The sequence below is a fragment of the Protopterus annectens genome, chromosome 5.part0 (genome assembly GCF_019279795.1).
Source record: "Protopterus annectens isolate FY-2018-M chromosome 5.part0, PAN1.0, whole genome shotgun sequence".
Taxonomy (NCBI): domain Eukaryota; kingdom Metazoa; phylum Chordata; order Ceratodontiformes; family Protopteridae; genus Protopterus; species Protopterus annectens.
The window spans coordinates 1,135,821,262-1,135,846,620 of NC_056735.1; the positions used below are offsets into that span (position 1 = coordinate 1,135,821,262).

Genomic DNA, 25,359 nt, shown 5'->3' on the forward strand with positions numbered 1-25,359 from the left:
GCTCAAAAAAATTCTGCACAAGGACATTCCACACCCCAGCATGGAAAGTGGACTCACTCCTCTTCAACTGAAAAAGGCCTAACAGCATATATTCCCACCTCTTTCCTGATAGGTACAAGGTACTAAAAAATCAAGGAAAAGAACGCCCAGATAAAATCCTGATAGCTCCAAACTGGCCAAGACAACACTGGTACCCACTACTGAAGAGCATGTCTGATGCCTTAACTGTAACTCAACACAACTACAGCATCACATCAGACAAACTAAAAAAAACTACACTGACTGCATGGAACATCACATAGCAGCATTAGCATCCCTTTTCTTTCCAAAGAGTTATTATATTTGAAACCCGCGACAGACCCAAAGAAGAAGGAACTATGCTGGAAATTTGGAAAGGTTTCATTTGGAGAACGGAAAAAGGAAAAGATGTGTCAAACATAGATATGCCTAACATTCTGGAGTATCGAACGAATTCATCATTCAGGCCTGTCCTACTCCTCCATCAATACACATGCATCAGCTTTCAGCAGAATACAGCTTTGATCCACTGTTTTTCGCGACCCTTTGCTCAGGCAGTTCCTCAGAGGAATTAAGAATGTAAAACCTCCAAGGAAACCACCATTACCAGCGAACCAGCAACAGCAGAGACCTACAACACACCTGTCATGGAAGACTGCTTTCCTGGCAATTAGCAAGCAAAGGAGGGTTTCAGAACTACAGGCCTTAATGGCAGTGCAACCCTTCCTAATCTTCCACCAGATATAAGATGTCGTGTCCTAACTAATCATCATTTATGCCCAAGGTGGTATCAGATGTCTTTAAACCAGGGGCAATCCTACCTACCTTCTTTTCCCAACCCACAAAACAGTTTTATATATGTACATACATGCTTATTGTTGTGTTTTTCTTCTATCTTTTTGGAAACATTGGCATCTATCCAAATTTTTAGCTGCAGAGGGGCTACTGGCATCTGGGGCAAGAAACACTGAGACAACCCACTTGTTATGACTGCAGATATCCATCCACACACATCTACATTTATGGTAGGTACAAAACTGTACTTTACCAGTGTTGTCGAGTAAGCTAGTCCATGTATCAATGATACTTAGTGGAGCCGCAGCCAATGACATTCCCCCATGTACGGAGGGAATGGAAGTGCAGATCCAGCAGTTAGAGATGTTGAATGTGGAAGCATAAACATATTTGATGGCTTGATAGGTATTGAAAGGTGGGTGCCAAATAGTTCGCTTGGTGTGATGCGTCGATGGAGCAGGAAATAAAAAGGGCCCCATCAAAAATAACAGTACAACAAGAATGACCACCAAAATGACTGTCCAATATTTTTGTGGAAATGGTGGTTGAGTCTGCGTAGTGTCAGAAGTTTGGAGTTTTCCAAAAGAGTAAATGTTAGGCATTGTCAGGTACTGGAACAGTTCTACTTTGAGTACAAGTAGCAATGGGAGGAGAATCTGGAGTTGAAAAAGGTAAAGGCTGTTGATCTTCAGACGGCACAACTTTTTTGATGTGTGAAATGTGGATCCAGGTTGGAGATCCTTGCAGTCGCACAGCAGATGACGTTGTCATAAGAACCAGGAAAGGTCCTTTCCAGCATGGCTGGAACGCTGTTTTCCTAGAGAAGGACTTAACGTAAACCCAATCTCCTGGTTGTAGGGCGGATGACAGGAAGGGATCTGGAAGGTGTTGAGCGGCTGCTACTTGTTGGTGGTGAAACTGTAGGAAAGAAACAAGAGATTTGCAGTACAAAAGAATATCATTATCAAATGCATCATATTCAGAAAAAGGTGGTGGTGGTATGGGCATACGCAAAGGGCGACCCATGAGAATTTCATGTGGAGAAAGACCCTTAGTAGGATGCAGTTGTGATCACATAGAAAGTAAGGCTAGTGGTAATGCTTGCACCCAAGTTAAGCCTGTTTCTGAAGTGACTTTAGCAAGTCTAGTTTTTAATGCCTGATTCATGCATTCAGTAATACCCGACGCCTGTGGTCTCTATGGACAATGAAATTTCAAAGTAATGTCTAACGTCGTATACTGATTCAACTAACTTAGCAGTAAAATGTATTCCACGGTCAGAGTATATTTGACAAGGAACAGCAAAACGAGGTATCAATTCATAACAATTGTTTTACAACTGAAATAGCATCATTTTTAGCACATGGGTAGGCTTCCAACCACTCTGAAAAAATGTCAGCAAAAGTCAAAACATATTTAAACCGAGCACAAGGTGGGCGTTCAATAAAGTCCCACTGTAAACCAGAAAATGGTCCCATTAGTTTTGGCACCAGTTGAGCGGGAGCCAGAGTGCCCTTTGAAATGTTATGCTGTAAACAAATAGAGCATGTGCTCAAAAAATGTTGCACAGAAGCAGAAAGTCTTGGGGCAAACCAATCCTTCTGGATTTGTTTGATTAATGCTTGTACCCCTACATGAGCTGGCAAATGATATGCACTTATGAGAGAATTTAACATAGATATAGGGCAAAAGACATGCTGCAGGTGGATTGGACACTCTAAATTGGCCCTAGGTGTGAGTGCGTGTGTGTGCGCCTTCTGTGGAAGGTTGGGTGCCGGACTGGCAACTCGACACTGTAAAAACTCCACTGCCAATTATGAGCAGACAGGTGATCCGCTGTGGTGACCCCTAACCGGGAAAAGCCAAAAGAAGAAAATAGGGCAAATTAGTCTGCCATCAGGATGCTGCCAAATTGAATCAGAGCATTGGAAACAGCTGTGGGCCAACCATGTTTTTCTTTCTGATTCCTATGCTTCACTTTGTAAAGCTTTTAAAACAGTAATGTCAGAAGTAACCGCTTGTAAGATAGGCTGCAGAAATTGTCCCTGAACAGTATGTGAAAGAGCAGCCTGCTTGGCAGCCCAGTCATCCAAATTTCTCTTTGCTACTAGGGAGTCATTAGACTGGTGAGCTGCACACTTGACAACAGCAATTTTGGAAGGTGGTAATAAATTCTGTAAGAGGTGATCAATATGCAGGTAATTTTTAATTGGTGCACCAGAGGATGTCAAAAACTCCCTTTCCTTCCATAGGGTACCAAAATCATGAACACCATGGGCATAACGTGAATCAGTAAAAATAGTAACAGATCTGTCTTTGGCCATTTTGCATGCATGCGAAAGTGCCACTAATTCAGCGGCTTGTGCGGAAGTGCCAGGTGGTAATTGTCCAGTTTGTAAAACCTCAGATAGTGAGCAGACTGACCATGCAGCCTGGAGTTTGCCAAGAATATTTCGTAAACAGGATCCATCTACAAAAAGAACTAAATCAGGATTAAGCAAAGGAACATCTAGCAAATCTAGTCTAGGAGAAAGAACAGTGTTAGCTACAAGCACACAGTCATGTGGTTCACCCTCTTCACTAGTTGGAATCAATGAAGCAGGGTTTAGTGGTGGGCAACGTGTAATTTGAACAGCGGGATTACTTAATAAACTTAACTCATATTTAGTGAGGCGAGCATTAGAAAGATATTGTGTTTTTGTTTTTAAAAGTAATGCTTGCACTGCATGAGGTACTGCTAGTATAGTGTCATGTCCTAATGTCAGTGGTGCTGCCATAGCAATCAAAACAGCAGCGGCTGCCACTGCTCGTAAACAGGGTGGATAGCCAGAAGCAACAGGGTCTGAGTGCTGTAATATGCTGTAGGTCGATAGCCTCCCGTGCGCGCTTGGGCCAGCAGGCCCAGGGCAGTTTTATTTCTTTCACAACAGAAGAAAACAAAGGGTTTAGAATAATCTGGGAGTCCCAGGGCAGGTGGGTTTATCAATGCCATTTTAATAGCCGGAAAGGCATTTTCCTGTTCAGGGGACCAAGGCAGGAGAGTCTGTGACCTCCCTTTTTAGAAGCTGTAACAGAGGTGCCGAAATTTCTGAAAAATTGGGCACCCACTGTCTACAGTAACCTGCTAGGCCGAGGAATCCCCTGAGTTGTCTCTGAGTTGCAGGGCAGGGGGCACTCTGAATGGAGGTAATTCTACTTGGAGGTATTTGGCGTAAACCCATAGAAATGATATGTCCCAGGTATTGTACTTTTTCTTGACCAAACTGCAGTTTACATTTATTTACCTTAAAACCTTGTTCGGCTGAAAACCTTAAAACTAGAAGTGAGTCCTCTATACAAGACTGGGGTATCTTGTGAAGCTATAGGAATATCATCTACATATTGAACCAATACTGAACGTGGTGGTAATTGTAAATCCTGCAGTTGTCTGCATCTCTCTGGAGAGTAGGGTTGGAGATTCTACATATCCTTGGGGGTAGTCTGGTCCAAGTATACTGTTGACTTTTATAAGTGAATGCAAACATATACTGACTATCTGCATGTACTAGGATAGAGAAGAAAGCTGATGAAATATCTATAACCGTAAAACATGCTGTAGGTGGGATACAGCTTATCCCAGCTTACAGCTGGGATTGTATCTGGGTTTGGTATGATTGGAAAAACAGACAAGACAACTTTATTGACTTCTCGCAAGTCTTGCACAAATCTGTAAGCTTGTTTACCAGGTTTCTTTACTGGTAGAATTGGAGTATTACATGGACTTGTTGTAGGTACTATAATTCCTTGTTGTACCAGGGCAGAAATGACTGGGGCAATACCAGATGTGGCCTCTACCGTCAAAGGGTACTGTGGTACCCGAGGTAACTTTGCTCCGGGTTTTAAGGTTATTTTTTACAGGAGTGGCTGAAATTAAAAACCCAACATCATCATGAGTGGTCCATAGATGAGAGGGTAATGAATTTAAATGCTTATTCTTATTGAGGTCAGACTGCATACACATTGTTTGCAGAGTGACATTTTCATCTAAAGTAGCCAAAATACTATCTTGTTTATCTGAAGGTACTTGTAAATATACTCCTTCAGTGGTGCAGAAGATGGTTGCTCCCATCTTACAGAGCAAATCTCTTCCCAATAAATTTAAAGGTGCTGAGGGTCCTACTAAAACTGCATGATTGTCTTGTAAAGGTCCCAAAGTTACTGGGATGGTTTCAGAATATTCAATAGGAATGCCAGAGACACCTACCCCTCTAGTTACATTACTGGAGAGGGGGACATTTATTGCTGCTTTACCAGCTAACATAGATTTGGATGCTCCAGTATCAGTCAAAAAGGGGTACAGTTTATTTTTGACAAATAACATCACATGTGGTCCATCTTGATCCACAGGTATGAAAGGGCACAACTGTTGTTGTCTTCGTTCAGGGAACCTTCATTGTGATGGCTGCCGATTGGATGAAGTCCAATTAGAATTCCACTGAGGTGACGTATCAGTAGGTAGGGCAGGTTGCTCAGCCAGATGCGGACATTCATTTCTCCAATCCCCTACTTGGCCACAATTGAAACACTCCATCTGATTATTATAGTTTTGGGGCGGGGCTGACCGATTTTCCTGCCAGTTTTGTCTATTTTGGTTTCCAGCCCCTTGGCGTCCACCTCTCTCTCTTCCCCATCCTCCCTGTCCATGCTGCCCAAAGGCCCCGGGGATTACGTCAGTCGCCCTGCTTGACAGGGGTCCAGGGAATTAAATATTGTGGGAAGAAATATCTAGGGAATTGTTATGGCTAGGCTTGTATAGGCCCTAGGGCTGATAGCCTAGTACCAACCTATGAACCTATATTAGTTTTAGTGGAGAAAATACCCACCAGCAGAATTTTAACTAAGCCAAGGGCACTGTCAGCGGTAAAACATTTAATGAAATTGTGAAGTCTTTTACGTGACTAAACACTTTAACTGGCAATAACTTTTATGTATATTGCCTTTAGAATTCAAAGGTATCACCCACTTGGTTTATTAAGTACTTAAGATTGCTATACTAGCTTTTATTGGTTTGACATACATGTTAAAATATCAATTGTATTTTAGATTATGTTGCAAAAAAAAAAAAAAATTACAATAAGCCCGTGCCTTCTATGTTTGGAGGAGTTTCATCCCGGGCCTCTGCTGAAAATAGGCTCTGTCCTAGTCGAAATTTCCCAGTCAACAAAATGATAAATAAAAAGTAAAGATCAATACCTCCTCAAGCCTTTTTTTCAGGAATGCATCCATAAATCATGTTTGTGCTGTGACGCTCTGAACTTCTCTGACTATTTTCACAATGTAGTACAAGATGGATGTCATTATGTAGCTTTAGGTTTTCCAGGAGGAGATCATCCTGTGACTCTCATCTGTGTTAATGAGGATGGCCCTCTGCATTTCCAATACAAGTGTCATGCTTATGAGAACATTAAATCTGGATGAACAGGTTCATCCCTATCAGCATACCTACTTTCTCCCCCTGTGCCTCAGCAGATATGGCCTAGAAGAATTTGATTTTATCCACATTCGTACGGCTTACAAGAGATCTGCCGAGTAATCTGTAGTCTTGGATGTTACGGATATATTTACCCAAGTATGATACGGTGGTAAACGCATTACCTTCTTTAGTTTTCATAAATAATTGTATTGGTCAGTAGCATTTCGGTAGCTGAGTTATGTGCCTCACTGATATCCCCCCCCCCCCAAAAAAAAAAAACATTAAAGCTTAAGATTTGCACTTCAGAAAAATAACATTCTGTAGGACTGTTCTGCTTGACATTCTGTTTTGTGCCTTTCTTTACTTGCATTATATTGTGCTTGGGAGTCCAATCCAGGACTTCAAGACGGACGTATGAAAGAGATCCCATTATACTCTTAATCTATGCCCATTCTCTCTTGACTAAGGCTGCTTTTCTGGTGTGTTCTTTCCTGAGTAGTTAGCAAAGAAATTTTTAGAGATGTCTCTCCCTGGACAGCGAGATGGAAGCAACGCCAATAAGGAGATGATGACAGCTGATTACAAGATAAAACCTCACTGCTAGGCAAAACTGCAATTGATTTCTGGAACACAACCACAACGTACCACACGGAAAAGTCCTTTATTTACCTAGGTTTCGTTCGTTCCTACGAACTTCATCAGAATACAAACAACAGTTTTTCCACCACATTTATATACTGTTTTAAATGTTGTAAATTGCTTAATTGATATCAATTCCCTTTTTCCATTCTGTTAATTACTTCATTCCTTAAAGGGACACCAACTTTGACTTATAAAATAGTTTGTTAAAATCTGCTCCAAAAACATCATTAATTGTGTAACTTATTTACATTTAAAAACTTAAGCGTATCCTAAAACATTGCAAATATATGTTACTTTACATAAACATGTATATTAATGTGTATGCAACAATATAATTGCAGTTAAAACTTATAACTACCTAAATACTGCTAACAAGTCATGGTGGTACTTCTAGATATAAATTAAATAAACAAAACAAAAATTTTGAGAGATGAATTGTGCCATAATCTCTGTTTATATTAACTGATTGAACTGTAAATCAGAAATATTGTCTGTTGATGTGGTCATGTACTTTCGATCATGTGTAGGGATGCTAATGTACTGTTTTCTCCAGGATGGCAGGTGACTCCCAGGAGTTTAACACAAGGTGATAAATTGCACTTTAAAAATCTCTTTGGTCACCACTCTTCAGATGTTCCCTGAGATCTTTGAGCATGGTAATATGTCTCTACTTTTACAATGTTTGGTTGCAACTTCATTGTAAGATGTCAAGTCTACTGTTCATTGTGTGTGTACTGAATTTTATACTTTGCAATATTAAAATATCACTAAACGACTAACTTTTTCTTATTTCCAGACTCCAAGCTATAGTATGAACAGACTTGCACCCCAGCAGCGTATGTATGCATACCAACAGCAAATTCACACACCGCCTCTCCAGAGTACATCATACCCACCGGAAGTGTATGGAGCTCCTTTACGTTTTGAGTCTCCCGCAGCTAGCTTATTGTCTCCGTATAATGAAGAGTACTACAACCCTGCTATTCAACAGACTAGTACAAATCCACCATTACCTGAGCCAGGGTATTTTACAAAACCATCAGTGGGTGCTCCTGTTTCTAAAACTTCAGAAACAAAGATTATGGATTTTGGAAGACTTAATTTTGGCCAGCAGACTCAAAGTGAAGTATCAAAGCCATCATCCTTAACAGGACATGTTCAGCCTTCAGGAGCAACATTTAAATTTAGTTCTAATTTTAAATCCAATGATGGCGACTTCACATTTACTTCTCCTCAAATAAAATCTCAAACTTCGAGTTCTGCATTTGGTGGTAGTGACAGCCTTCTGGGGCTTCTCACTTCAGATAAGCCATTCCAGCCTGATGTACCTGGTCATAAGTCTTTTACCCAAGAACAGACTACTGGTCAAGGGAGTATTTTCAACTTTGGAACCAGTACCAGTTCGGGGCATTCATTCTCCGATTTTAATGTTCAGAATCAGGACAAGAATGTTTATTTTGGTACCAGTGATCAAACATTTGGTTTTAAAGGTGCAGATAAGCAGTATTCAAATGTAAATACTGAGCAGGAACATAAGGAGGGAGAAAGTGATGGGGAAAGTACTCATGGTGAGAATGAAGATGAAGGCCCACACTTTGAGCCTGTAGTGCCACTTCCAGATAAGGTAGAAGTCAAAACAGGGGAAGAGGAAGAAGAGGAGCTGTACTGTAACAGAGCAAAGCTTTTCAGATTTGATGCAGACACTAAAGAGTGGAAAGAAAGGGGCATTGGAAATGTCAAAATACTTAGACATAGGACATCTGGCAAAGTCCGCCTCTTGATGAGGCGTGAGCAGATACTAAAAATTTGTGCAAATCACTATATAACTCCAGACATGAAACTAATACCAAATGCTGCATCTGACAAGTCACTGCTGTGGCATGCTGTTGATTATGCAGATGAAATGGCCAAACCTGAACAGCTTGCTATCAGATTCAAAACAGCAGATGAAGCTAAGCTGTTCAAAAATAAATTTGAAGAAGCTCAGAAGCTTTCTGAAAAGCTAGTTGTCTTTGAGTCCTCACAAAAGAGTTTCTTAACTGCAGAGGAGAAGCTAGTTACAGATTCTTCTGAGCAGAAAGTTGGAGATGCTGGGTTTGGTTTACAGGGTGCTAAAAAGGAAGGCATGTGGAAATGTAGTACATGTTCTGCAGTGTATGAATCTTCTGTAACTGTTTGTTCATCATGTAGCACTCCAGATCACAGTACTAAGCTCTGTGGTGTGGAAAAAAGTTCATTTGTTGCACCTAGTTCTATAAAGTCTCCTGAATTTAAGTTTTCACTTGGGAAAGAAGTCAGCACAAGTACTTGCAACACATTAGAGAAAGCATTTGGAAAGAAAGAAGGTCAGTGGGACTGTAACGTTTGTCTTGTGAGAAATGAATCAAATACTGCTAAATGTTTAGCATGCCAAAATCCCAATCCACTTAAAGGAAATGTTTCTAATTTTGCACCTGTGGCCCAAACTAGTTCTGCTTTCAAATTTGAGATTCCGAATGAGGCTTCAAAAAATGCTGACCAGGTTGGTTTTGGGGCACAATTTGCAAAAAAAGATGGCCAGTGGGATTGTGATGCATGTTTAGTAAGAAATGAAGTGACATATTCAAAATGTGTGAGCTGTGGGAATCCAAATCCAGCTAATAGAGCTAGTGTTCTTGTTCCACCTTCAACTTCATTCAACTTTAGTTCTGATAGTTTAATTAAAAGCAAGGAGGTCAAATTTGCTACACCTGGAACTGAAAGAGAGGGATTTGTTGATGGAAATAAAGGAGCGACACAAAATGTACCTGCAAGCTTGCTGGATTCACGCAGTAGTAGTGGTGCTGCTTTATCATTTGGACAGTCTACCACTGCTTTTCCTTTTAGTAGTTCTGCAGAATCCTCTAAGATTCCTCCACAAGATGGTAGCCTCCGTTCATTATTTCCTAAGCAGGAAGGTCAGTGGGAATGTCCAACATGTTTAGTGACAAACATGGGTTCAACACCTGTCTGTCTTTGTTGCCAAACTTCCAATCCAAATTGTAAGCAACCAGCTGGGACATCAATATTGCAGCCATCTGGTTTTACATTTGGTCTTGGAAAAACCTCTCCTTCAAAATCTACTGTAGGAGAGGGTGGAAAGGCTGGAGAGACATTTCAGTTCAAATTTCCTGCTGGTGGTTTCAAATTTGGGTTGTCGGAAGAAACTACGGGCCCTTCCTTCACCTTTGGAAATGCTTCATCCAATACAACAAGCACATCTACCAGTGAAGGATTTAACTTTGAACAGCAGCCGGCACTAACTTCGGGTTTCAAGTTTGGCATTCAGGATGGTAGTAAAATCTCTCCAACCAAAGCTGAAGAGCCAAAAGAAGCTTCCACAACACTTTCTCTTAAAACTACTGCTGATCACAAAAAGAATGCATCAGAAAAAGCACCATCTGATTTAAAGGTAAGCAGCAGCAAGCAAAATGATTTTGTCTTTGGTGAGAACACGAGCACTTTCACATTTGCTGATCTAGCAAAATCTTCAAATGAAAATGAATTCCAGTTTGTTATAAAAGATCCTCGTTTTAAAGGGTTTTCAGGAGCAGGAGAGCAGCTCTTCTCATCACAGAAATCGAAAATGACTCCCAAGACTGATTCTTCTGAACATGATGAAGACGAGATGTATAAAACTGAGGAAAATGACAATATCCACTTTGAGCCTATAGTTCAAATGCCAGAAAAGGTCACAATTGTGACAGGTGAAGAAGATGAAGAATTGCTGTATTCACAGCGAATTAAATTATTTCGGTTTGACCCAGACACAAGCCAGTGGAAAGAACGAGGTGTTGGTAATTTGAAAATTCTTAAAAATTCTTGCAATGGTAAATTGCGTATATTAATGCGACGAGATCAGGTGTTTAAGGTGTGTGCAAATCACTGGATCACAACAACAATGAATTTGAAACCATTATCTGGATCAGATCGTGCGTGGATGTGGCTAGCAAATGACTTTTCAGATGATGATGCTAAATTGGAACAGCTTGCAGCCAAGTTTAAAACCCCAGAATTAGCAGAGGAATTCAAACAGAAATTTGATGAATGTCAGAGATTACTGTTAGATATACCTTTGCAGACTCCTCATAAACTTGTAGACACAGGAAGAACAGCCCATCTTATACAGAAAGCTGAAGAAATGAAAGCAGGCCTTAAAGATATGAAAACATATTTAACAGATCGACAGGTAAAACTAACCGATGAGGAAAGCAGCATTACTTCATGTTCTGCTTCTGGATTGGTAATAAAACCCCATTCAGAAAGCACAGGCCCTACTTTGGAATGGGACAACTATGATTTACAAAGAGACGCATTGGATGATAGCATAGAAAGCTCTGTGTATGAATCTCCCTCTGCAAGCAGTCCAGTTAGAAAAAATCTTTTCCGCTTTGGAGAATCTACAGCAGGATTTAGTTTCAGTTTTAATCCACCCCTGAATACCTCAAGGTCTTCAAAGTCTCCTGCTAAGTTAAATCATAGCAGAGTATCTGTAGGCACAGATGAAGAATCAGAGGTAGGGCAAGATGAAGAACGTGATGGACAGTATTTTGAACCTGTTGTTCCTCTGCCTGATCTAATTGCTGTTTCAACTGGTGAAGAAAATGAGCAGGTTATCTTTAGCCATAGGGCAAAACTTTACAGGTATGATAAAGATGCTGGACAGTGGAAGGAGAGAGGCATTGGAGATGTAAAGATTTTACAAAACTATGATACAAAACGAGTCCGTGTAGTGATGAGAAGAGATCAAGTATTAAAACTGTGTGCCAATCACTGGATAACTCGCAACATGAAATTAGAGCCTATGAAAGGAGCTGAAAGAGCATGGGTGTGGACTGCTCATGACTTCTCAGAAGGAAGTGCAGAAGTGGAGCATCTTGCAGTGCGGTTTAAACTGCAAGATGTTGCAGACACTTTTAAGCAAGTATTTGATGAAGCTGTACATGCTCATGAAAAGGGAACCCTTATCACACCACAGTCATCAAGAGAGAGTACACCTAAAGAATCACCTTGTGGTAAAATAGCTGTAGCAGTGCTCGAGGAAACTACAAGAGAAAGGACTGATGTAAATCACAATGATGAAGCTTCTGTCTCTTCTTCCTCCAAACTAGATGACAGCCATGGTTCAGGAACACCAACTAAAACTGTTGTTTCACCTCCAAAATTTGTATTTGGCTCTGAATCTGTAAAAAGCATTTTTGGTAATGAAACAAGTAAACCATTTACGTTTGGGAACACCTCCGCAACAAAATCATTGTTTGGGTTTAGTTTCAGCACGCCAGCAAAGAACAGTACAGCCAGTGATGAATTAGAAAGTGGTTTAGATATAAAGACTGCTAATTCTTCTGATGTCCCTGAATCAAGCAAGAAACCTTCAGGTGGTTCAGATAAAAGTTTCCATGCTCCTTCACCAACAGGGGAATCCTTTACAACTGCAACTTGGGCACGGGACAGAGGTAAGCTCACTAAATAAAAATGTAAAAGTGCTCTCTATGTTTTTAAGTTAAATAATCTTGGCTCAGCATGGCATGTGGGCATTTAAACAGTGTACTGCTTAACTGCTGTCAAGATGTTTATACCTTGTCTAGCCTAATCTGGTAGTTTGCCAGCAACCAAGGATTTTGATGGGTTCTCTGTAGTGGTGCTTTCTTAAGCAACTCTTAATCCATGCTTACATAGTTATGCTTTCCTGGACACCTGTAATTTCTGCATCTAAGACAGGTGGTAATTTGCGTCCCAGGCGGCCTCGGTTCATTCCCTGCTGCTTCAGCAGCTTAGATCTCCTCCCAGCATTTTTTTCATTAATTTATAACCTTTGGCTATTAGCCCTACATGAAACCTCCATTGATTGAAATCTCTCTAATAGTGAATAGCCACTCCCTGCAAATCCTCCAGTTTGGCTGGCTATGATTTCACTCACTGGTCCAGGGAATTCAGAGAGATCTAGCCACATTGTAGGGAGGTAAGTAATTCTGATATGGAGGATCCCCCTTCAATGTGTCCTTAGTATCCAGTTAATCTATGCGTCCCCCTGTTCACAGTACTGAAGGTCTGACTGTCTACCCACCCCAAGCCTCCACTAGCAATGCTGTATTTTCCTGCTGTCTTGATGACATACTTTTTGAGAGAATTTCTTGTCATCATCCCTTTAGGACCTTTTCTGTCAGTATTCTTTGCTGATGTGCTTACCTTTTTTTCATTGACTGAGTTGCAGAATTAATGAGATTAAAGTGAAGTATTTAGGAGATGAACTCATTGCTGTACCTCTAAGTATGGATATCACTGTATCAAATTGTAAGTCTTAACAAATGCTATCTCTAGTTGTTTTATTGGGTCTATGTTAAATCGAATGCTTTAAAAACGTGAAAGATGATTTATTGAACCCATGCAAGTGAAAGCTTACAATCTCAAACGCTTAGAACAGTGATTTTTTTTCCAAGGGAAAAAATTGCTGTTCCACAAAAAAAAAAAAAAAATTTTAAACATATAAAGCGGGGGGCTGTGCCTCCCCTATTTAAATATACCAACTCCGAGATCGCGCTACAGTCACGAAAACGGCAAAGTAACAGAAGCGGCTAAGCGATTTCTTTCCCAGGGAAAGAATTTGCTTGTTTGCCGTTTTGCTATTTTGCCTTTTCGTGCTTTCAAGTTTGATCAAGATGCATTTGAAAGAATGCATCTTCGATCATTTAATAGGAACCATTTTTATTTACTTTATCAAAAGGTGCTTCAACAAAGTATTACTTTAAAGGTATGCACACTTATGCAGCCAGCTTATTGTACGTTTTTTTATTTTTTTTTTTCCCCTAACAGATTTGTTTGTTTGTACAATTGAATTGTACAGGTTATAGGTCACATTAAAGCAGGGAAAAGTTTTGAAATGATTTATTGTGATCTCGTTTTTTTATATCACAAAAACCTGGAATTTTAACGGGTGTGTACACTTTTTATATCCACTGTATATGGCAACAATTGAACCATTCTGCTAGCTAGTATCCTCAAACACTTAAATGCAGTTTGTTTGGAATTGCTATATATAAAAAGGAGAGTTACTTGGTACTTAACCTGTTTTAAAATTACTGATGTAATTGGTCTTCATGAATCTGGAATCCCCCTTAACGTCTGTTACTTGGTTCAACAATATAATGTGTACCTCTGTTTTTGGTCTCCTTGTTTCTATATCTGTATCAGACTACCATCATTTCCATGTGACTTTGTCCTCCTTTTTGCCTTTGTGCATTGACCTCAACTGTGGATATTGGCATAAACAACCTTTCCTTATGTTCTTATTGCATCTCTGGTAGCATTATTCCTGTTTAGTTTATTTGGACATTTGTCCTGTTGCTTACAGTTACTGGTTCCTCTGTGAAGAGGTTATGGGAGCTGCGTGTGTTTTAAATAACCAAATTAATTGCTGCTTTGACATTCTGAACTTAGGTGTTTCTATAACTTTCTTTCTTTTTCTTAGCCTAGTCTTGTGCATCTGTTTTCTCATCTTGTAACCAATTCCGTTTTGTTCTACATTCCCCTTCATTTGCTACAATAAATACCTTTTATTGCTTTTTTTTCTATTTGTCTATTGACTTTGTTCATGCTGCAAGTTATGTTCAGTTTGCTAAAAATGTCCACAAGTAGTCTTTCACTCAAGTTTATATTGTAAAACAAATGTCTGTATCTTACAATTTGTTGGGATTCTCAAATGCTTCTCACACTGACCATATTCCTTAAATGGATAGGCACAGTACTTACTGTACATGATCCCAAATTACTACTGGCAATGCTTCATAACTCTTGAACATATGTGAATGCTCCTGAGTGAAAAAATTTGATTCACTCTTGACCATGTGCAATACTTAACTGAGCTGACAGTGAGCTTGACAGGGACAGCTGTTACATCAGACAGATGTCCTTCTATTCCTATGTTGAAGTATTCATACTGTGGGATTTCCCACCTCAGGCGACCTGACATCGGCATCTATACAAAAGCTTAAGCCTGACTGCTCTAGATGCATGGGGATGTCACACTCAGGGTCATAAACCAGGGACCATAAATGTGACGTCTGCACACACAGACCTCAGAACTTTTCAGCCGCAGATGACATTAGCTTCAACCACTTTGCTCCTACTTCAAAAAAATAAGTACCCCGTTGGGGTTTTTCTTATGTACGCATGTGCTTGGTTGCTGTAGATTTCCCTTTGAGCCAATGTCTGAGAAAAAGAGCAAATGTAAGCGGGCATCAGATACCACACACAGACTCTCAGAACCAGTGTGTGTTTTGCTTGGGTAAGGAGCACGACCTTAAGGCCTGCTCCATTTGTCAGTCTTTTGTGCCAAAAACCCTATGCAGCCGGCTGGCCGCACTAAATCTGTATTTGGAAAATCAAAAATTAAAACGCCTCACTCAGGATGGATCCCAAGTTGGCCACCCAAGGCAAACAACCGAGGAAGAAGGCCAAGTTTTCCAGGCCTACTCCCGATGCAGCTCTGCCATCGGATGTCCCGCCAACTACCGATTACTTCACCAGCTTTGACGGTTCCTCTGGAAGAGGCCGTTACTGCAGCCATGGAGAGTATGTCTGCAGAGTCTATCCAGACGCCGGCCACAACTGACGTCAAGGGGGAACCATTACTCTCCTGCTCCAGCCCAGGCCTCTGTCTCTAAGCCTACCCCTAAGCCCACACCAAGAAAGAAAAAAAACGAAACACTTGAGCCCTATGCCTCAAAGAACTACAGATAGGCAGTCGTTGACCAATTCCTTAATGCAGGCCTTTATGGCCCTTAGGCCCACAGGCCCTGCACCTACCAACATTCCTGTGCTGAGCCCCAAGTCAGCCTCTGCTTCCTTTTTAACTTTACCCACTACTCAACAGGGAGAAAAACCACCAGACCAGTCCTACTCCTCTTCTGAGGGAATCTGTTTCCTATTTCTCTCAGATTGCTTTACCTGTGGATTATTACTCCCCAGACTAAGACTCTATTGAAGGGGATTCCCCACCAGAGGATATTACCTTTGTTTAAACTATTTCAAAAATGAGAGTACATCAAATGGGATACTTTAATGTCAGATACCCAGAAATGATATTTTGAACTTTTACAAATTGAGTCTCCCTTTCCTTCAGCTCTTCCTCCTGTGCTTCCAGTCTTCTTGGATGCCTTCAATTCAGTCTCCAAGAATCCAGATTCTCAACCTCCTGCCCCTAAAAGTTTGGATGCGTTTTGCAAAGTGCCTGATGACCAGAAGTTTCTGGTGAAACCTTCCCTGGCTGACCCAGCAGTTATTGCTGTGCCCCCAGACGGACAGTCTAGGCAGTTACCTTCTGCTTCACGTTTGCCAACCGATAAGGACAGCAAAACCATGGACATAATGGGTAAGAAGGTATACACCTCCTCTACCCTGGCCTTCAGGCCTATTAATTACCGAACCCACATGGTTAAATACGCCCTGGACCTGGTCTCCCAGGCCTCCACCTTGCTGGCTTCTACCCCAGACTGTCCAACCAAAGCTGACATTGCATCAAAACAGTCTCCAGCTACACAAGTAGCCAGACACTCTGTTAGGTGCAGTTATGATGCAGCAGAGGCCTCAGCCAGGTCTGCTGCCTCTGCCTCTGCTTTGTGCAGATACTCCTGGCTTCACCTACAACCTCTGCCAGAGGATTTTAAATCAAAAATCATGGATGCTCCACTGGACCACAACCTTTTATTTGGAAAAAAATCAGCAGAACTTTTCAAAAACTTAAAAGAGAAAAGCAAAGAACTGCAGGACATTAAGCATCTGCTGGTGTCCCCCTTCCCTAGATATTACAGGAACTATCCATCAAAAACTTCCTTTGTCAGAAGGACTTTCCTCAGTGTCATGCCCTTCCTCCTCTAGGCCCCGTAAGGGGATCCAGGAGACGGTCTTACTGCAGACCCCCCAACTCTCAGCCCGCAGCCAAGCAGCCCTTTCCACACGGGGGGGGCCTCTTCAGCATGACTGTCCTGCTCAACTGCCTCTGTCCCACCCACCTTACCCACTGCTTTCCCTTCTGGAAAACCATCAGCTCAGATCTTTGGGTTCTTTCTATCATCTAATAAGGATATTTTCTATACTGGAAGGAAAAAACAAAAATAATTCCTTTCCCTCCAAAAAATCAGCTTCATTTATTCCCTCTCATTTTGAAAGAACTCCTGACTCTTGGAACTATAGAACCGGTTACCTCAGGACAGGAAGGACAAGGCTTCTATCCCAGTCTTTTTCTAGTTCCAAAAAAGGATGGCCCTTGGAGGCTAGTCCTGGACTTAACCTATTTGAACCTGTTCCTAAAGGTTCCCTCCTTCAGGATGCTCTCCCTTCAAACTCTCCTACCCCTCATCCCCTCCCAAGCCTTCATGGTCACTCTGGACCTAAAGGATGCTTATCTGCACATTCATATCAGGTCTTCCGACAGACAGTTTCTGTGCTTCACTGGTTACTCTTCACACTTTCAATTTACAACCTTGGCCTTTGGCTTGTCTATGGCTCCCAGAGTTTCTACAAAGTGCTTGGCCCCAGCCATTGCCTACTGCAGAACTAAGGGGAGTCCAGGTCTACCCTTACTTGGACGACATTCTCGTTCCAGCAGAATCAGTCCACCCTACAAACCCATCTCAAGTTCACCATCTCTCTCCTTCACAACCTGGGATTCACCCTATACCTTCAGAAATCCTCTCTTCTTCCTCAACAGGACAAAGTTTTCATAGGCTGCAAAATCAGAACAGACCTGATGAGATCCTTTCTGTCACCAGACAAATTGCAGTCTCTCTCCACCCATTTTCAAAGCTTACTTTCAGAATCTCATCTATCTGCAAGACAATTTCTGCAAGATCTAGGTCTCATGGAGGCTACTGTTCCCATGCTTCCATTTGCAAGGATGCACGTCAGAAATCCAATGGTACCTAAAGAATGTGTGGTCTCAGAGCCAGCAACCACTAGACAAACATATCCCCCCTCTGCCTTGCTTAAAAACAGAGCTAAAGTGGTGTATTCAGCAAGTCTTACATAACCCATGCATTCCTCTGCAACACCCCCCCCCCACTCAGTCCATGCACACAGATGCATCGGACCTAGGGTGGGGGTAACGTTATAGAACTTCAGGGTACAACAGTGTTGGACCCCTGCCCTGCAAAAGCAACAGTGTCAGAGAAATGAGTGGTATATTGGTGGCTCTAAAAGCTTTCCTTCCCATCTTGCAACCAGGGCTGCTCCACATTGTGACAGACAACACAACTGTCATGTGGTACCTCAACAAACAAGGATGGACTAAGGCATACCAGTTATGCTCGATAACCCTACAAATCTGGGATCTGGCAGCCAACTACAACCTTTTCCTGCAAGCCTCTTGCATCCCCTCTCAGGAAAAGAACAAGTGGACTTGCTCAGCAAAACATCCTGTCTACAACACGAATGGATGTTGCACAGGGGATACCTTCCTAGACATGGTCCACCAGTGGGGCACACCTCAAGTGGATCTGTTTTCCTACCCCCAGAACAGATAACTAAACAAATTCTGCACCAGGGATCACACTCCACTATCCTGGAGAGTGAATGGCTTCAGCTTTCCATGGAAGGGAATGTTCCTGTACGCCTTTCCTCCCTCCCCTCTAATACAAAAGGTCCTTCTGAAAATCAAGCAGGAGCAACCAGAAATCTTGCTGGTGACTCCCTGTTGGCCAATGCAACACTGGTCCCCCCTTCTTCATTCCCTAGCCAAGGACAGTCACCACAAGTTACCCACAAGGTGGACCTACTAACGCAACAAAAGGGATCTCTCATTCACCCCCAGTTGTTTTTGCTGCACCTAACTCTTTAGGTGATCAATGTCTGATCCCTTTCAGACAACACTACTCAGAAGACGTGCTCTCAGTCCTGAGGGAGGCCAGGAAACTAACTACTAGAAAAAACTATTTATCTAAATGGCAGCTATTCTCAAAATGGTGTTTCCTTAAGGACAGAAGGACCATTTTCAGGCAGATGCCTCACTTGTCCTTACATATATATGTGAATTCATTAAGGAAGGACTAGCATATTCTTCAGTGCAAGTCCACGTTTCTGCCAGTTCAGCATGCTTGCCTTTACAGCCACCACTGCTATCCAGACTGGACGTTAAACTTTTCCTGAGAGGGGTCTTGCATATCAGACCACCAAGAAAACCCATCCCTTCTCCCTGGGACCTCAATTACGTGCTGGAAAAACTCACCTTACCTCCTTTTGAGCCAGCCAGCACAGCTTCTCTACAGATGTCCTAATGGAAAACCATTCTTTTAGTGGCCATTGCCTCCACTAGAAGAGTGTTTTAACTACAGGCCCTCATGGCCTGTCCTCCTTACATAAACCCTTCCTTCATGCCCAAAGTGGTGAACGAGCTATCCTTAAATCAGTCCATTCCCCTACCTTCTTCCCCTCTCCAACTAATACCGCAGAGAGGATCCTTCTTTCCCTAGATGTGCACAGACAACTGAGATTCTACTTGAACAAAACTAAGTCCTTCAGAAAATCTGACCAACTCCTCATCTCCTTCCAGCCAAGGGCTCTGGGGAAGGCAGTCTCCAAACAAACCATTTCCTGTTGGATCAGAAAATCCATTCTCTTCTGCTACTTGCATCATGGCAACTCATTGCCTCAAGGAGGTAGAGCTCACTCCACTAGTCATGGCTACCTCCAAGGCCTTTCTTAGAGGGCTGGACATAGCCTCCATCATGGAAGCAGCTATCTGGTCTACAGTTGACACTTCACTAAACATTACAAGCTCTACCAGGTCTTAGGCCAGAGCAGGACTTGCCAGAGCAATCTTGCAGGAATTCTTGGAATCCTCTACCTCTGCCCCCTCCCTTCACTCCTTCTAGCTGTGGTACTCTCCCACAGTATGAATACTGCAACATAGGAATAGGAGGACATAAAATAGTTGCGTAAAATCTTACCATAACCATAGATGTCCTTCTCTTCCATGTTGCAGTATTCCTTCCCAGCCTCCATACCCCCTTTTTCTATCTCTACTGGATAGTTGGTCTTTGACCTCTGCATCCACTCCCTACAGGCTAATCTGTACAGCCCTTCAGGGATATTTGCTCCTTATCCTCAACTTGTTTTTCTGTACACCTTATCCTGGGCTTCAAGTTCTGAGGTCTGTGCGTGCAGACATCACATTTGTGGTCCCTGGTTTATGGCACTGCATGTGAAGTCCAACGCATCTACAGCAGCCAGGCTTAAGGTTTTGTATAGGTGCCGATGGGTCACCTGAGGCAGGAAATCCCACAGTATGAATACTTCAACATGGAAGAAAAAGACATCTGTGGTTATGGTAAGATTTTACACAACTATTTGATCCACCAAAGCAAATATTTTTATGAAAGCTCCTAAGAAGTTTGTGTGCACCAATAATGGTATTCATTTTAGAGGTGGTACTTACATCAGCTCTTTTACTAACAATGTTCCAGTCTCTTCTTGCACATGTTCTGTAATGGAAAGATATCTCTTCTAGCAATTTCTGCATTCTGTCTTGTGAGCAACATTTAGGTGTTTGATCCCCCCCTCCCCATGTAATTGTCAACACTGTACTTCTGGTCACTATAGTTTGAACCTCATTTTATTTATTTTATGCTTTCTTTCATCTAAAATTGTGTATTGTAACATGACTGTATGTGGTTTAACTTCAAGTACCCTAGGACCCTTCTACACTCAACTAGATTGGTCAAACTTTTTACATTCCAGCAAACTATTTTCATATCCCTGACTCCATGTTTGATTAATTTCCGATCTGCTAGTTAATTTTACCAGCTGGTGAGTAACATATAATGTTCAGTCCTTTTGGTTAAATTCCGGTTTAATAATTTACTTTATTACCTTTTTCTCTTAGACATATATTTAATCAAGTCATACTGTAGTACAGGTTTAATTGTTGCAGTTTAAACTGTTGCAAGTTGAATTCTCAAAGGAGAGTGAATCTGCTCTGTTTAGGATACTATTAACATAGACTCACCATCATCATAAATGTGATATATGTAAGTATGCATCTTGCATGTCAGATCTTCCACCCCCTACGAACCAATTCCATGGATGTTTCATAAATGCCGTCCATTTAGTTCAGCTGTTTACATCATGAACTTGTTTTTTTTATATTTATGTAATATTTCCCCTTCCATATTTACAAGTGTACGATATAAGGAGATTGAAATCTTGTTTATAATAATCCTGTTAAGTTAATAACATTCTGCTGTATCTGCATTCTGTCAGACTCTGATAGTTGTTTTTTTTCTTGCTAAATGGATGAAGTAAGATTTTAGCTGTACCCTTTTTCATTACAGCTTCACTCCGCCTCCTTCTCTCCTTCCTCTTATGTTTGCCAGAGGAGAAATCAGATTTTTAAATATACTTTCTGTAGTATCACATCAGCCACCATCAATAGATCAGCATAAAACTTTGGGGGACGGAGACTAACTGGGCTGTTCATCTACAGCTTGAAATGTCTCATCTGGGAGTGAAAAGAAGGTCCTCTGCATTCCAGCCCATTAAATGCACTCATCTCTTATTCATTAGGATGTTAGGAGCAAAAAGAAGAAAATACATGAAACACTGCCTTAATGATGGCCCCTCCCAGTCATTCCTTGCCTTACTGATGCATGGGAAACAAATGGGCTGATTAACCAGGAGGGAACTGATAAGTGGTAGAGAGGTAGCAGGAGCAGAATGTGGAGGGAAAAAAAGAAATGCAACTCCCAACTTTTCTCTTAGCTAAGGAAATTTAAGGTAGAGTACCTAGTGAATTCTCCTCAGTGGCAGATCAGGAAACTCCCCATCACACTGTGGAATCCCAGACAGTCTAGATCACAGCATTATGTCAAGCTTCTCAAATGCATAGATATTTAGCAGATCCATGAACCCAAGGGAGATGGGCATTTAGTAGACTACTAAGTCTTGCACAAAGCATAGTTTCAAATGCAAAGAATTTTGGCCACAGCACCAGCACCACTGTTAAGTAGTCAAAAATTAGACCGCAAGTAACAGCACAGAACACTCCAAGTGAAGAACATGCAGAAAGTCAGTGCTGGGATCCACCTGAATAGCAGGAATGGGGAATTAACCAGTACACTGACTTTCAGAATTGGGCATAAACCTGTATGTCACCCAGTGGATAACCAGTTAGCTCACGGATAAGGCACAAGAAATTAGTGTAAGGAACTCCATCTGCACGAAAAGGCCAGTCACTAGCGGAGTCCCACAAGGAATGATGCTGAGGCCACTTTTTGGCATCTACTTCTCTGAAGTCAGGACAAATGTCAAGGGTCTCTGGATGACCAAGTTTGTACACAACTGCAAACTAGGTGTTGCCATAGAGTCCCCTAAAGGCGCACACACCCTTCAAATGGGTCTAACGCAAACAAGCAACTGGTGCCATAGCCATGGACTAAAACTTAATGTGTAAAAATGTATAATAGTTCCTTTTAGAAAGGCAGCCACACCTAGAAATTCCCACATTGATACACACCCTAAAAGTAGAAAAAGTTCATAAGGAAATACTAGCCTATCATTCTGCGGACTGTTACAAGCCTAACAAATAAGAGGCTAGAATCAAATCCTGTACTTTGTGTCTACGAGATAAGATGTTGACTTGTCTTTTTTTTTTTTTTTTTTTTTAATTACTTGGCTTATTAATGAGTGCAAAAGTTAACTGGGAGGTCTCCAGCCTGGTACTCCGGGATGGTAGTAGATTACTACTGTTGGTCAGGCAGACTGCTGTAATGTTGATGCCAGCCTTCCCGTGCAGTTGTGTTTGCAAATTTGAGAGTTTATTCGGAGTAGAAATATCCTGGAAAAGTGAGCACTGGAAGACACTGAACCTCTGACAAAGATGTAAGAAAGAGATATGCAGAGCTAGACCAAAGACTCTGGTTGGCTCGATGTTGTGATGTCTGTTCTTTTCTGCCCTCCCAAAAGAATTTTTCACTCATCGTCTTTTGCCAGTTTCTCTTGGGTGATAAAAGTAGGTCTGGCCAACATGTAAGAACTAACCGGAAGATGTACATTTTTATAGTGTGAATTTTGCCTTCCTCTACCATGGAGAACACTTACATTTGTTCATTTTTTTACTATTACCTGTCCAGTCTGTGCCTGCGTTTTGTTAGCTGCGTTTTGTAGGTAATCTCTCAGCCAGATACCGAAGTAGTCATCTTACTTTTTTCTCCAAAAGAAGGAAAATATTTGTACTAAATTGTATGAAGGAACATGGTTCATAACTTTAGCCTTTGTATTTGGTTCACTTATTTTGTTGCCCACCATTTCATTCAAAATCTTTAAAATACTAAATAGCTTCCCAAAATCCCTCTGAGGTTTTGTTAAATATAATAGTCATCTGCAGGCGAGGCTGTCCCCCCTCCCCGTGATACGCCCAATCAAACCATTCAATATCCAATAGTCTTATGCACCTGGCTTTATAGACTCTTGAGTACATATCAAAAACAATGGGGGAGGGCAGGCATCCCTGTCTAGTGCCTCTTGTTATAGTTAACCCCCCTGTAAAATTTTATCCTAGTTTGAGAACTACCTCAATCCATCCTCTGTGTACATTGAATGCCTCCAGTGCCAGCTGCAAGTACCCCCAGTCCACCCTTTCAAAGGAGTTTTCTTTGAGACTGAACGTTAATGTGCATTGTGTTCTGTATTACTTGGTGTATTGTCCTTATGATCCTGTACCTGCTAAGGATCCACGTTGATCAATACTGAGTCAGGTGAATGTCTGCCACACAGCTGAGGAAGAGAGCCTAACTTCCTGAATAGCGTGCCTGCTTTGGGTCAGTCTTATCAGGGACTCCCCTATAAAAAGAAGAAAATTTGAAAATATCTTTTCCCTTGTGTCATTTTGTATGGACAGAAAAGACTTGCTAGAATTTGCAATAGAATTGATTTCTGCTTTTCATTTGACTTAACTCCTCTGGCGGAAAAAGAAAATTTCTCTTTTTCTGGATCTGACTTTGTCAGAAGAACAGGAGTTTTAAGGAGAATGTTGTGCTTCATTGTTTCTTCGTAAACTGAATATTCTGATTCTGAGGAAAGTGTTGCTTTAGACTTCCCTCGAAATTTATTTTTCTGAGAATTTATCTACTTATTTACTGGGAAATTCCAACTGGACACAGGTCCTTTTTCAGCGGAGGCCCGGGGAGAAAGCTCCACAGAAAGACATGGTAGATGGTAAACAATAACGACCAATGTATATGTACAGTAGAGGTGATCATGACATGGAGAAATACAGGAGCAAATTAAGTGCAATTGAGTAGTAAGCACTAATTACAACATTGCGAAAGAAGTAAAACAGTGCTACAAATTATCTAAACAGTAACTAGATAACAATAATAGACTAAATAAATAACTAAATCCTGGAAGGATTAACCAGCAGTAATGTTCGGTTCAGTTTTATAGTGATAGAGGGGATACTCTATCTAAAGCTGGGAAAGGAGGGTTTTTTAGACAGGGTTTGGACAAGGACAAAACCAGTGAGAACTTAGGTGAGATTTAAGTGCAGTCTTGAAAAGACTGTGCAGGAATGAAGGGTAGTTATGGTAGTGGGAAGGTTGTTCCAAAGCTTGGAATATAGCGCAGGAAAATAGTACTTCACCTGCTGAGTTATTGGCTTTGGTGACCTGGAGTAAGAGTTTTGTTGCAGGAGCCTAGTGGTTTGGAAGAGTGGTAGGGTTGCAAAATTGTATGGAGCGATGGGATTTGGAGAGGATGGTTTGCTAGTTTGAGCAAAGGTGAGTTGTGTTTGGTGTAGGAGTTGTGGCAGTTCAAGCCAGTCAAGGTCTCTAAGAGAGACAGTAGTGGGTGTGGTAAGAGGCACCAGTGGCAAATTTTGCGATTTTATTGTAGCAGTCTTCAAGTTTGTGTAGGTCTGACTAAGATTAGTACAGCTTGTAGGTGATGCATAGAGTAGGGTGGAAATTAGTTGGGAATTGGTGATAGAGATTCCTGCTAGTTTGGTGAGGTATTGGTGGCTTCTATATAAGGCACCCAGTTTTTCTGAACTTTTTTTATTGTTAGTGATAGGTGGGTGTTAAATTTGAGATTATTATCAATCTGTATGCCAAGTAGTTTTATGTGAACTGTTGGTGAAATGGAGGTATTATCCTTGGCTTGAATAGTGAAGTGTGGGGTGTTTGGGGTAGGTTTGGAGGATTGGAAGATGAGGAGTTTGGTTTTATTTGGATTGAGGAGAAGTTGGTAATTAGACAGCTTTCAACTGAAGAGAAAGATTCTTGGGTGATTTGTTGGGAGTTCTATTAGAGCTGGGGCTGAGCAGATGAGGGTGGAATCATCTGCATACTGTATGAGGGAGGCATGTTTGGTGGCAGTGTACAGATTGTTGGTGAAGAGAGAAAAGTAGGGGGACAAGGATTGAGCCTTGGGAAACCTTGAGAGTAACA

At 41.4% G+C, this 25,359-nt stretch overlaps 1 protein-coding gene across 1 annotated transcript in view; it reads left to right on the forward strand.

The window, feature by feature from the left end:
• Nucleotides 1-25,359, forward strand: part of LOC122801555 (E3 SUMO-protein ligase RanBP2-like) — a 2,328,503-nt gene that overhangs the window by 1,412,778 nt on the left and 890,366 nt on the right. Inside the window, exon 14 of the mRNA XM_044070992.1 lies at nucleotides 7,704-12,381. Coding sequence (XP_043926927.1) covers nucleotides 7,704-12,381 — 4,678 coding nt within the window. The remainder of the gene's footprint in view (nucleotides 1-7,703; nucleotides 12,382-25,359) is intronic.